The sequence below is a fragment of the Lactuca saligna genome, chromosome 2 (genome assembly GCF_052625555.1).
Source record: "Lactuca saligna cultivar CGN05327 chromosome 2, ASM5262555v1, whole genome shotgun sequence".
Classification (NCBI taxonomy): Eukaryota; Viridiplantae; Streptophyta; class Magnoliopsida; order Asterales; family Asteraceae; genus Lactuca; species Lactuca saligna.
The window spans coordinates 131,020,369-131,035,219 of NC_136418.1; the positions used below are offsets into that span (position 1 = coordinate 131,020,369).

The 14,851-nt window shown below is 35.5% G+C and overlaps 1 protein-coding gene and 1 long non-coding RNA gene across 2 annotated transcripts; one reads left to right on the forward strand and one right to left on the reverse strand.

Annotated features, from left to right (window-relative positions):
- Nucleotides 1–373: 373 nt before the first annotated feature.
- Nucleotides 374–3,495, reverse strand: LOC145031631 (MATE efflux family protein). Its single transcript, XM_078980225.1, has 8 exons — nt 3,057–3,495; nt 2,437–2,978; nt 2,189–2,275; nt 1,668–1,724; nt 1,333–1,571; nt 1,128–1,246; nt 792–881; nt 374–694 (listed from the first exon to the last, which is right to left on the reverse strand). Exons 1-8 carry the CDS (start codon nt 3,369–3,371, stop codon nt 647–649), a joined length of 1,497 nt encoding a protein of 498 aa, XP_078836351.1. The 5' UTR covers nt 3,372–3,495; the 3' UTR covers nt 374–646.
- Nucleotides 3,496–10,366: 6,871 nt separating this feature from the next.
- LOC145029094 (uncharacterized) lies at nt 10,367–13,121 on the forward strand. The gene is made up of 4 exons (XR_013676370.1): nt 10,367–10,453; nt 12,428–12,479; nt 12,680–12,762; nt 12,945–13,121. It is a non-coding gene; the product is annotated as an uncharacterized LOC145029094 (long non-coding RNA).
- Nucleotides 13,122–14,851: the final 1,730 nt, after the last annotated feature.

Here is a 14,851-nt window from a genome sequence, read left to right on the forward strand (position 1 = left end):
TCCCTCTGCGTTCTCTTCTCTTTTCCTCTGTGACACAACTTTTCTTCAAGTTTCAAAGTATTCGCTTTGCATGTATGGGGTCATTCATTTGGTGATCTTTATCTATGTGTAGTTTAATATTGAATCTAGATCTAGTCTTCAAGTTTTTGTTCATGACTATTAGCAATTTTTTTATAAACGTAGTTTAATATGAATCTAGATCTAGACTTCAAGTTTTTGTGCTTAAAACCCAAGTGACCATCTGTTTTGGATTATCCCTGAATTATAATTTAATACAGCTCGGACATTAATCGTGTCGAACTATATTTTAAGCATAGTGAACAAACACGATCCAAATAGATATCTAGGTTTTATTTTAAGTATCAACGTCCTCTTTTGCAGCCCCCAATTTCTAACATATTTAACCAAATTTTGATAATTTCTTACAATGACAGGATCAAACCTACTCCTTATGGAATTCTGGTATTGTCACATATAGATCAAAGGAAATGGTAAAACCGAACAACCTAACAAATTTTCGGTACAAAATTTCTAATGAATTACTTTAATTACATTTCCTTTTTGCAACGCCAAAAATATAATAACAAAGAAAGACGTTATTGGTACCAAATTTTTGTGAACCAATTGAGATATCAACTTGTCATGATCAATGCACAACTGCCCATTTCTTAATATGCATACTTGCTCTCTGTGCCTGCCAGATTTCACCACAAAGTTACGTTTAAAATAAGATTTCTTATAATTTTACCGAGTTAATTTGAACAAAAATTCTACGTTCGGATTTAACTTACCTCCTTTTCCCAATCACAACGGCTTGTAATAATAGCCAATACAACCGTTTGAAACGCGGTTCCTCCGAAAATCATTCCAGCCCAAATACCCTAAAAAACCACATGTACAAATGTTGGATTTTGCACACAAAAAAAAAAAAAAAAGCAAATAAGGTCACAAATGACATGACATGAAGACATATTGTACATTATACTCTCAATGAAACTAATATCAACAGGACAAAAGGACCGATCCTCTTTAGAAAATGACCCTATAATTAAGCCTATCTAGTCATGTCATGTCACATCTAAGCGAGTCCAATAAATTTCAGTCACTTGTAAGAGAAGAACTTGTACCATGACACCGAGATGGAAAAGCCATCCCATGGCAAGACCCATCGGGACACCTATCAAGTAGTAGCAACCTAAGTTAATGTACGCTACATATGACTGCCATCCAGAACCAACAGCAACACCTATCAGATTACATAGTTTGTGCATTAGTGATTGTAGAGCTTTGAAAAACCGAGAGAATATTGATTTAAAATGAGGAGGTGTTTACCTGAAAGAACGGGTTGAATACTGTTGAGAAGAATGGTGAAGGCCAAGAGAAGTGAAAGCTTGCTTACAGCATCCAAGACAGGTTCACTGTTGGTGAATATTAACGCTAGCTCGTTGTGGAATAACATGATCAAGAGCCAAAAGAAGAGGCCTATCACTGCAGATGTGGTAACTGCAACTATGGTAGCGAATCTAGCACCTTTCCCGTTTCCTGCTCCTAACTCGTTTGCAACCCTAACTCTGTTCATATAAAGTATTAATAAGTACATGTAATTAGATACATTTTCAGTCATGGCAAAATGCAATATGAATGTAAATTAATGTTAACAAACATACCCCGTTCCAGCAAAGAATCCAAGAGGGATCATGAGTTCGAAGCCATTAATAGACATGCTACACAATAAAAACATGTAAACATTTATTAATTTTGACTGATATATAATTTAAACTTATGTATTGCCTAAAAAATTACAAACTACATATGATACATACATACCTTTTAAAATTATAATATATCTCATGGGTCCACATAAAAAAAGTCCGAATATGGTATATGTCAAGTAGGATTTTTCATCGTCCACGTTATTAATTAATATATTCTATTTTTTTTTTTTTTTCCAAAAAAGCCCTTTAAACATAAAAAAATAATTAGAAAAAACAAAAAACGTGATGTAATCACTGACCAAAACATATGTGGACACACAAGAAAGACAGTATATGTCACAAAAAGGCTAAAAAACAAGATATAAAGAATCATATATCATATATACAAAATATAATGATTACCAAAAACAAAACGACCACACAAAAAAATACAAATAAAGAAATTTAGACCACGAGAATTATTAATTTATTACCATATAGACAAAGCATCCACAGCAATTTTTGCGTTTTCAAGGTTCCCAGTCATCACGATAAGTATCCTGTAGTACCAGTTCTCCAAACTGCAATTTTCGAAAAAAAAACATTCGTGTTAAATAAATGAAGCTTCGCGAGTCTTGTCTTACGAAGGTACTAGATTCTTTTCGAATCTTTTGATACGGCTGCAAGCAAGATACGATAGTTACAGAATGTCAATCCAAGCACCGGAAACTGAGATAATTACCACAACATGACGCCGGAGGCGGCGGAGAGTTTGACAAATGACCATAGTCCAGTAAAGGCTTCCATGGAAAACCCACCCCAGGTCTCCGGGCAACCACCGAATACCGAGAAACAGAACAACCCTATAACGATCAGCCACCATGAGAAGTTCAGAGTCACCACCGTTCCAACCAGTCCCAGCTGAAGTCTGTACACAACCAGCCAACTCATCACCGAATGAACCACCAGCGCCCCGAGTGACACCCACGCAATCACATACGTCTTAAGCTGACTCTGAAGAAATCTTTGTAATGGGAACTGAAAGCAAAGGCTGAAATGGAGTGGTATCAAACTCATAGACACCTTACCGGAGAGCTCCGATATGTCTGCCGGTTGTCCGAGCAGTTTCAGCACCGGTGAAGCGAAGATGTACAACGGTAGAAGTAAAATACAACATAAGAAGAGTACAATCCATGAGCGTTGTAGATACACTCCTAACATTCGATAGTTTTTCGCTCCATATGCTTGTCCACATAACGTCTCTAAAGCACTCGCCATCCCCAACTAAATCCCACATGAAAATGTTTAGAATCTCAGAGAAATCAACAGAAATCAAAATCTCGAAAAGAGTAAAGATATTACCAAAAGACCGAAGTCGAAGCCGACAATGACACTGGTAGCAATGGAGATGGCGGCGAGCTCAAGATCGCCAAGATGACCGGCGAAGGCTTGGGTGATGACAAACATGGAGTAGGAGGCTATGCGGCTGAAGATGGCGGGGCCGACTATGTGCCATAGCTTCTTGGATTCAATCAAGAACCGGTGTCGAAATGAGAGATCGAGGTCTTGCTGGTCTGAGGTTTTTGAAACCAAGTCGACGTTTGAAGATGTATGATCCAACAAGGGTACAAGTGTTGGCTCCTCGACTCGACTACCAGTGCCTTTGATGCCCGCCATTTTTCTCGATTATCCTCCCTTTTTCTCTAATTTATTACTTGAATTCCTCTGTCACATGTGAGAGAGAGAGAGAGGTGGTGTATATAGAAGACTTCATGCGTTGGACCTTTATTTAACTCATTTTTTCTTTTTATGATAGTGTAGACGTGCTCAACTTTTGTACGTAGTAATCTAGATTATAATTTTTCTTTTTGATGTCATATTTAGTTAATGTATTATGTATATTTAGTTAGCGTTTTAGTTATATTATTATACCAAGAAAAACGTTGCTAAGACAAAATGTTTAAATAGCAGAAATATGAAAATATATGATTTTTATAATAGTAAGTCTATTTTTAATAACATACATTTGTCAACATTAAACAATATCTAAAATAAAGAGCAAAAACTACTGGTCAAACAAAGTTTTACCAAAGATTACAATATAACAGAATCAAAGTTAATCCAAAAACATATCAAAAGAGTTCATCATAGATTCATAAAACATACCAAAAGAGTTCAAGTAGATTCTTCATGCACGAACTATTGTGGGCAAGTACAAAGGGCAAGGTACTTTAAATTGAAAGCCATGACATCACCAAAACACAACACCATATACATTTCAATTTTAATAGATAAAACATATGAGGCAACGAGATACCGAGGGCAAGATACAAATGGCAAAGTGCTTTAGTCTAATTCCAACATAAAGCCACATCGGTGAACATCCTTCTACCGTAAAAATGACCCATCCCATTCCATCCCCTTTTGTGAAGGGGAAAATTGTCAAATACGAAGAATTGGACCTGTGCATATGTAATTATGTGAAAAAATAAATAAATAAATTCACAAATATAGAAAAACTCACACCAAGCTCTCCCGATCAAACTATACACCCAGATTTCACCATATGAAAAAATACCCAAGATGAACATCTGGATCGGACTGGGCTGGTTTTATAAAAATTGGTCGATCTTGGACTAGACTTCTTAAGGCTTACCCGGTTTAGGACCGGTTCCCACTTCTTGGACGTAAAAGTGAGCATTTGGACCGGACCGAACCGGTCTGCTCTTGGATCGGGCCTATTTTGCAGAAATTTATGGACTTTGGACTAGGTCTGTTAAAGCTTATCAGGTCCAGGTTTATGCCCGGTTTTCGGTCCAAAAATCCAAATACTCACCCATACATCAAACATAGTTATAACCTAAACCGATTTACACTTCAAAGTTCATTAACCCCAAAAAAACATATTGAATAGTGAATGGATAGGATTAATAATTGGTGTTTTTTGGTTTTGTTTGCATTTTAAATATAAAATTTCGTACATACAAAATTCGTGTAATTTATAATAAAAATATAAAACTACATACAAAAAATTATAATGAAAAATCAACCAAGTGTATAGTTTTAGTATCTAGATTTCTATATAGAATAAAATTAAATGAAGTTAAAGACATGTATTTGATTTATTCATATCACTTATGTAACGACCCAAAATTCAAGACCAAAAATTTCTTTTAATAATACATTACTTTAAGCAAAGTCATCATTCCAAAACATAATCAGAGTATCAATTTTCAAAAACGCATGTTCATTATTAGAGTAAACATTCCCAGACTGTCTAATCAATGGTGTGTGTCATGCGATCACCCCGAGTTCTTCCCTCCGCTACCGGAAGTACCTGAAACCAAAACTGAAAACAGTAAGCACACGAAGCTTAGTGAGTTCCCCACCCTACCACATACCATGCATAACCACATACTGCACATACTGGGCCACGCCCACTATCTTGGGCCTCGCCCCCTGCCTCGGGCCTCGCCCGTTATAACGACCCCGCCGCTCCAGGCCCCGCCTGTCACAGGGCCTCGCCCGCCAACAAATAATAACACATAAACATATCACAACACATAAGCTAAACTCATACGACTGATCCTGTCCTAAGGCCTCGCCTATCCTGGGCCTCGCCCCTGTCCTGCTACTGATGAGCCATGGAACCTCGTCCACTCTCCTACTGGTAGTGAGATACGGGCCCAGCCCACTCTCACTCCTCCCCTAACTTGGGCCTCGCCCCTGTTCTGCTACTAATGAGATATGGAACCCCATCAACACTCTGTTATTCGTGAGATACGGGACCTCGCCCACACTCACCTCCTTACCAGGCACATACATGTAGCACACAGACAACAAGTATAAACTATCATATAAACAAATCCTTGGGCACCCGCCCGCTATTAATGGACCTCATCCTGAATATCATACTAGCATACTATGCCTAGGGCTAACCCTCGAGTCTTCTACTCATAACTACATGTCAAGGTATGCGCTCCCATCAATGCCATTATCTCAGTATGGAAGGCTCCCAGCCTCTCATCCAAAATCTCCAATATACCCTCCTTGACCGTGCCAAAGATCACAGGAGTCTGAGCTTGAATACTGCGCGTAACCTCAGCTGATATCAACTCTCTCATCCGCTCCTCGAGCTGCTCGGCCTTTGAACCCGAGCTTGATCCCTCTTCGGTGCCTGATCCGCCCGCTGGTCTCTCTCGCAACGTCACCATACTGAAACATATAACATACCCACTATCAAAATACTCCTCACTGCTGCGAGACCAAACATACTCACTACCAGGTTCCCGGTCTTGTCTCGGTCTTTCCCGAATCGAGTATGGATCCTCTGCTTTCAGTAGTACGGGATCATATTACCTTCCACATCTATCCGTACTTTCCTCAAGAACTGCTTCGACTCTACCAGGTCCCTTTTCTACCGCCACTGCTCCCAGCACTACCTCATCCTAGGCTTACCCTAGGGAAACCTCTGACTCAACTCAAACCAGTCCTCAGCTGCTGAAGGTCTCCTTGTGATGCCAATTAGCCATCACCTGGATACCATCACATGTGACGAGGCTCAGATAATCCGTCAAGTAAAAGACTCGTCCCTACAACGGTTGGACTCAAACAAGAGTTGCGCAATAAGACCAAATCCAACACTCTGAGATTATTCAACCCTGATCACATGTGACGTGTCGTATCCACCTAATGGTTAACTCCCATCACTCAGAATCCCACAATGCACAAAGCAAGCAACATTCAGACAAAGGGAAAAATCTAACCATAACATACTCAAGCAATCATAATATCGTACCAAGAATCTGAACTAGCATGCAACACAAACTCATAAACTCAGGCATAACCTAAACAGGCTATCCTACTACTGTCCAACCAGTACTATCATGCAGCTCAAAAGCACATATAACAGGCACATAATGCATCCTCCCTAGATCTTTAGTCCTAATCTAACATGTTGTTCTATTAATTGATAATCAAAACATAGACCTGTATGGGTATTTTGGGGTACTTACTTGAGCTCAATTGATTGCATGCACCACACCTCTTTTCTCTATTCAAAGTTCTTTTCTTTCTGAATTCTTTTTGCTTTTCTAAAACTGTTTTCTTACTCAAACTCTCTTTTTACAAAACTGTCTTTTCATTTTGAAAACTTCTATACCAATTCCTCAGTTTGAGTTCAGACACACCCGAGAGCATGTTCGAATCCCTAAAACCAAGGCTCTGATACCAACTTGTAACGACCTAAAATTCAAGACCAAAAATTTCTTTTAATAATACATTACTTTAAGCAAAGTCATCATTCCAAAACATAATCAGAGTATTAATTTTCAAAAACACATGTTCATTATTAGAGTAAACATTCCCAAACTGTCTAATCAATGGTGTGTATCATGCGATCACCCCGAGTTCTTCCCTCCGCTACCGGAAGTACCTGAAATCAAAACTGAAAACGGTAAGCACACGAAGCTTAGTGAGTTCCCCACCCTACCACATACCATGCATAACCACATACTGCACATACTGGGCCACGCCCATTATCTTCGGCCTCGCCCCCTGCCTCGGGCCTCACCCGTTATAACGGCCCCGCCGCTCCAGGCCCCGCCTGGCTTCGAGCCGTGCTCAGATACATATCTGTTTCACTTAGGCCTCGCCTGTCACAGGGCCTCGCCCGTCAACAAATAATAACACATAAACATATCACAACACATAAGCTAAACTCATACGACTGATCCTGTCCTAAGGCCTCGCCTATCCTGGGCCTCGCCCTTGTCCTACTACTGATGAGCCATGGAACCCCGTCCACTCTCCTACTGGTAGTGAGATACGGGCCCAACCCACTCTCACTCTTCCCATAACTTAGGCCTCTCCCCTGTTCTGCTACTAATGAGATATGGAACCCCATCCACACTCTGCTATTGGTGAGATATGGGACCTCGCCCACACTCACCTCCCTACCAGGCACATACATGTATCACACAGACAACAAGTATAAACTATCATATAAACAAATCCTTGGGCAAGTAGAGTCAGTTAGGAGGTTGACTTTGACTTTGACTTTGACCAAGGGTTGACCAGTTGGCTTCCAGGGGTATTTTGGTAATTGTTGGCTTTTGTTTTGAGTTCAGTGTTGGTGTTGGCCAGTGGTGGAGATCGTGTCAGTGGTCGGAGCATCTCGGTCTTATCTTTAAGTCGGCAGTTGCGAGGTGAGTTATCCTCACTATATCAACAGGGTCTAAGGCACCAAGGCCGGGCCTTTATCGGATTGTAATCCGGGTATTGTTGTTTTACTATGTTTGCATCCTGGTAGTTAGGATGATATATGTTAGAGACCTGGTTAAGGTCGGTATCTTGGTATATAGGGTGATGCTATGCTAGTGACCGGTTAGGTCGGTATCCTGCTTAGAGTATGCCATGTTACGTGATCTGCTAGATCGGTTTGATTGAATGTGAATTGTTATATGATTGTATGTTTATGTGCACATGGTTGTTGACTGGGGTTGGGTTGAGGCGGTACCTGCTTTATGTTGTAGGCCAACATACCCAGGGCGAACCGGTTATTTCGAAGGCCCAGCGAGCGGTCCGGATAGGCTGTAGGCCCCACGAGGGCGGAACAGACGTGCCGAGGCTCGGAGAGTGGACCAGGCCGACTGAAGGCCCGATGCGGGCGGACCTGTCATACTGTAGACTTAGAGAGTGGACCAGGTGGGTTGAAGGCCCGGTGCGGGAGGACCAACCACACTGCAGACTCAAGGGACATGACTAGACTCGAAGGGTGGACCCGGTGGACTGAAGGCCCGACACGGTGGACCAGTCACATAGTAGACCCGATATGCATGGTTGTTCTGTGAATTGTTATGATATAGCATGTTATGTGTGTATGGTATATGTGTCTTTCGAAATCGCTATTTACACCTGTTTATTTTTTTTACATTCTAAATTAAAACCGAATAACATTGATACTTCCGTGAAAACAAGCCTTGAGCAAGCTATATTTACAGACTTCAAAAACATATTACAACCTTATTCTCCAATGGAGAAAGAAAAACATCCCTACATGGCGTGTTTATTAACAGACCATTCACAAATACCATACAAATCAATCATATGCAACTCCATTCACAGCATTCTATGTAGAAAAAGAATCAATAAATAATAACATAGACTTACATGTGCATTAGCAAAAGATATGTCACCATCTTCCCATTGTCGGATGCATTCGTGGGTTTAGTTCAAGTTTTCTCTACTCCTTTCACAAAAAGGTATAAAAGTCTGCATATTTCTCCAATTCAAACTTTTACTGAGTCAACTTTCTTTTTGCTCAGATTTACTCATGCCTCAAAGCTCCTGCTAATGCTGCTTTGTAAAGGCCTCATATTCACATGAATGTTCTCCTTGATAAAATCCCTCAACTTTATAAGATTTCCACTTGGGTCTTTTGGGAAGTCCTGATTTGATTGAAATGATTCATCAAAAATGGAAGCTAGCAAGTAAAGATTAGCAAAAAGTGAGAAAAATCATATAATGTACCTTTTTCAAGTTCGGATTCAAGATTACATCCATGGTGATTGTACATTCCAGGATTAAAATCAAGAAGATGAAGATAAGGTGGAGGCATGAGGGCCTTTGATAGAGCAGCGATGGGGGGGAAAGGATGTAGATGAAAACAAGCCCTAGGTTGAAACAGAGTGGTTCGATGCAAACGAAAAATAAGGTGATATCAAGGGTTCTAAACTGATTTCCATTATTTAACGGAGGCACTAAATGATTTATTATTTTCTGGACTCTCATTGGTGCATACATGCACACAATAGTTGCTAGAAACATTTGAACCTAGCTCTCTCTGTCTCTATCTCACACACACACATACTCTTTCTCTCTCTCTCTCTCTCTCTCTCTCTCTCTCTCTCTTAAATATATTTTTTAATTATTAATGTTCAAGTTTTTAGGTTCCATGTGTTTATTTTACTTTTTTATTCTGAGTTTTTTTATATCATCTACATCTTTCCATTTTGTTTATAATGTTAAATGATATTATTACTGGAGGGAAAGTAAGCTTTAAGCTTGGGGAGATTTGTTACATATCATTTTATGCATATTTTATAATAGTTTTTATTAGGATTTTGTATCATACTTTATGCATTTTTGTGTGAATTATCTTAAATAATATCCAACTCACATATTTTATCATAATTCTTGTATTGCTCATGTTTTATGTCGTTTTCGGATACTCCAAGTGTGGTGGTAATCTGGAGGTAGCTTGGATACATATTTGGAGCTTAATGGAACTAAAACACTTGAGGAAGCAGGAAACTGGCTTAGCTTTTTCTATACTGAAGACTTCGCATATAAAACATGTGTTTTTGAGTTTACACAATCGTGTTTACGGACATGTGATAATTTGTTTTAATGTGCTTCACCTTCGTAACTTTTTCTTAGCCAAAAATGGATTTGTGGGACCTCGAAGCACTTGCACCATCGTGTTTCTCCATATAGCACGATCATGTTTTTCATCAAAATGTTCTAAACAACAATGTACTTCATTAAACGTAAAAAATGTGAGTTTGAAGGAAAAACACAATCACGTCTTTTTTGAAAAATTATGTCTGATGTTGCTAACTTGCATATAAATAATTTATATCTTAGCTGGTAGAATCATAGACGTTCCCAGATGACCAAATATGACTTTTGGAGGCGATTCCTGCACTTTTTCAACAATTCTTGAAGATCTAAAGACCGTGGATCACCACATTCATAAGGTTTAGTAGCATTAGTTGTTTAATTTCACTTTTCTTTGTTCTAGATCAGATTTTGGACATGTGTGGTTAAAACCCTAGATTTCAATTCTACAAGATTAGTACTTTTTATGTAATCAATTATTAGACATGGTTTTTAATGTGTGATTCTATCTAGTTATTTCAATTTTACACTTAATAAATGTTTTATTTTAGTTCTATTTGCATGATCAGCTATTTTAGTATAAAGCAATCTAGTTAATCAGTTTTTGAAATCCATAATTGTTTTGATAAAATTGTAATAAATAACAAATAACAGATCGCTCCGCGTTGTGATTTGATTATGTTATAAACGAAAATTTTATATTTTCACATTTTCGAGCTTGTGAAAAGTACTGAATATTGCTAGGCTTTTTACAAAGGTCGTAATGTTGGTTTCCAACCTTGATTAAGAGCTTGTTTAATTAGGTTAGTAAAAAGTTACGATTAACTTAAGAGCTTGTGTTGGTTAAATAGTTGGGGAAAAAAGAACTTACTAGAGCTTGTTAGTAGTTTTTAGTGTCGGCTTAGATATAACGCATCTTAAATAACAAGGAATGTGTTAATTGTATAATTAGGAACGTTGCAACATATTTATTATTGAATAAAATATAATTATCTACACTTTTGTTTTAGTTATTATTTCTAAACAAAAATCCCCGAATTATTATTTTATGTTTTTTACTACTATGTGATTTCCACAAACATACATTAATCATGAGGATGTATCTTGAGGATTTGACCCGCTTCCATATGCTACCCATTAGTGCAATTATTATTTGTTTAAGACATCAACGAGAACGTTTTAACACCCCCTCATTTTACTTAATTATTTTTAGGATAATTATTTGCTCTTATATGTAAATTAAATCATACCTATTTCCCAAGACTTTTGACACCTTTACTTTACAAAACTATATTGCTACACGCGTGTCCTGCCCTCGAGTGTGTTACTGTGTGGTTAGGTTAAATAAGTATTCATAAATTTCAAACCTGAGTATTAAATCTTAACCTTTAATCAAAATTGATTTTATGGTTAAAAAATAACCCAGATTAAGGTGCCTAATTAAGTTCTTACTCAATGTTCTAATCATAATAACTAGTCATGTTTTATCTCCTATTCATCATTTAACGTAACAAGATGTCGTATGATTTTATCAATCGTAACCAAATCGATCAAATCCTCCGCGGAAAGTTATCTCTTTCACCTGATGAAATCGCAACTAAAAGTATGATCTTCAAGAACTTCAAGTTTCGATTGTTAGTCTATTCATTAATTTTCATCAGTTCCTCATCATCATCAAAACTATCATTCATTGATGTCGATTTCCAACAGTTTTCAAGCTTTGATTTTTTTATAACCAAATCTGTGATTTCAGCAATTCATCATCTTAGATGTATTCTCAATTAGAGGCTTTGATTTCAGCTATTAATAATTTGTTTCAAGATGTATTTTTTTTCCTACGCATTCGAGCACATATTACGTAAAGAAAAGCAAGCAACAACAGTGAATCTTTGAGCTAATATGCATTCTTTCTATAAATTAATGAGGTATGTACAAAAATTTATTATTATTGAGCAAATTCTCTCAAACTAAAAATGCATTCTACTTGTTTGATGAAAATCCTGAATGAATAATGAGTTTTATGTATCCCTCCCTCCTTCCTGCGACTTAAGTCCTCTTTAAGAATGTGTATACTTACAAAATATGAGTCACAATTGGTGAAAAATAATATAATATTTGCTTCTCATATTAGCTTCACTACTATTTTGTTTAAATATGATTTTTTTTTCAAACACAAAAGGTTGGAGATTGATTTTAGCATAATTTTGTTTAAATCTTGATAGAATTGTATATTATTATGATTAGAATAATTGTATGTTTTATGTTTTATTTTAAGTATCATGATGTATATTTATGCCTGTTTCGATTTTGAAAGATTGGTGCTTGCATCGTAGGGAAATATCTGACAATGTTGATGCTTGGAGCTTGGAACACGTTTTATCATTGGTTTGCCTCTAAATAATTAAATCATATTCTTGTTGATATAAATGTTATTCTTTTTCCATCATATTTAGACAAGTACACCAAATGGTGTATATATGAAAGATTGGTGTAATCATTGTAGGGAAATCTCAGACTATGTTGATGCTTGAAACTTGAAACATGGTTCCTCATTGTTTTTATTATTTTGATTTTCTGAATGAAAGGTTTAGATTAGTTACTATCCTCATTGTCAGTAGCATGTGAAGTAAAAGATGAATTTGGACCAGTTTAGCATGAAGCAGAAGTGGTACTTGGTCTCATTTCATCATATTTTTTTATTACATTGCATAGTACATACTATATTATTCTTATTAGAATAATTGAAAACCGTTACTCATACGCCCTTACATATTCAGAAAATTAAGTTTAGAATACAATTTTGTAAATATTTATACAATAATAAATATTAATGGAATATTTTTTTTGTAGGCCAAATTAATGATGGTGCTGAAGAATCACACCCAAGCAATGAACTCATTTCAACTAATGATTATTTAGTTTGAATTCTGGATATTCTACATGTAATGATATAGAATATTGTAGTCTACTTTGATTTTTGTTTGTTGAACTACTCAATTAGTTCCATATTTCATTTAGAATATGATACATGATATAATACACATATTCAATGATATAGTCTATTATTATATGTTCTATATTGATGATATTGATATCTTATTGAAGTGTATAATTCTATTTTTCATCATTTATAATTGTAATATTCTAATATACATTTATAAATGATGATGTAAGTGAATGTGTTTTCTTACTATGACTAATATTCTATATCTGATTATAGTTATGTGTTATATTATACATTGATATTTGTTGTTGATATAATCAAGTAGTGTTAAATTTTAAAAAGCTCATTGCGTATAAACTTTGAAAAAGTAACAACATATAACATTATTCTAATAGATTGTTCTACACATACTACACATTATTTTCATGTAATACATTAACTTGTTTATTTAATAACCTATAACATAATTTTATTAGAATATTCTACATATACATTTATGAAAACAAATAACATGTAACATTATTCTAATATTTTAGTGTTCATAAAAATATAATATATGTAATATTCTAAAACATATAACGTTATTCCAAAAGAATTATTTTACATGAATATACAACTTATAAAATTATTCTATCTGAATATTCTACATATACATAGTAAATAAGTCTTATTAACATTACGTTCTAATATTCTAAAACATATAACATTATTCCAAAAGAATTATTATACATGAACAAACAACCTATAAAATTATTCTATAATATTCTACATATACATAGTAAATAAGTCTTATTAACATTACATATATTTATAAATTCTAATATCATTTTTTTTGTAAAAAGGTCATTACGTATAAATATATAAAAACCAACAAAATTTAACACTATTCTAATAGAATGTTCTAAACGTCAATTTTTTTTGAGACCATAAGACAATGCAACCACTTTTCTCTAGTAAAATATTCTAATACTTCAGCGTTCATAAAAATATAATATATGTAATGTTCTAATATTCTAAAACATAGAACATTATTCAAATAGAATTATTATACATGAACATACAACCTACAAAATTATTCTATTAAAATATTCCTCATATACACAGTAAGTAAGTTTTATTAACATTACATATAAATCTATAAAATCAACGTTTAACATTATTCTAATAGAATATTAGAAATGTACAGAAAACATATAACATTACTCTATTAGAATATTGTACATGAACTATAACAAAAAATGAACATTTGATCATAAAAGTATGATATTTCAGATTGGTCAAAGCATAACTATTTTTTAACCATAACTATTATTCTGTGAAACATTCACTGGCCATTGAAACAACCATAGCTATTGTTCAAAAATAAAAAAAGATAACCAATATTTAAACGAACAAAACACTATCGTGTCATTCATAATCAAAGACTTTCAAATATTCCAAAAAAATTATTCACGTCCTTCCAGTATGTTTCTTGCATCGATCCATTCTCTCATCATTTTTAATGACCATCCTTATCAACCTTTTCCTATTCCTTTGCCTCATCATTTACTTTCTTATGGAATTGGAATCTGATTGGTCAAAGCATAACTATTTTGTATGCTTCTTATTCTACAGAAAACATTCTCTACCCAAGTCAATATTTCACATTTCCACGTACTGTTCCAGAATAAATTTCCATCTATCGTATTAAGAACACATTAGAATAAATTTTATTAGCTTTCAATGTGTATCAAACACTAATCCTAGCTATAGTAAATAATTTCAAAAATATTTAATCGAAACTGCAATAAAGAAGTACATTTCTAGCCCAAGC

What these genes read in the sequence shown, in the direction of transcription:
- LOC145031631 (XM_078980225.1), bottom strand. Translation starts at nt 3,371, where the DNA reads ATGGCGGGCATCAAAGGCACTGGTAGTCGAGTCGAGGAGCCAACACTT. An exon ending in GTGGATGCTTTGTCTATATG is followed by an intron (nt 1,725 to 2,188) that starts GTAATAAATTAA and finishes TTTATTGTGTAG; the next exon opens with CATGTCTATTAATGGCTTCG. An exon ending in TATTCAACCCGTTCTTTCAG is followed by an intron (nt 1,247 to 1,332) that starts GTAAACACCTCC and finishes GTAATCTGATAG; the next exon opens with GTGTTGCTGTTGGTTCTGGA.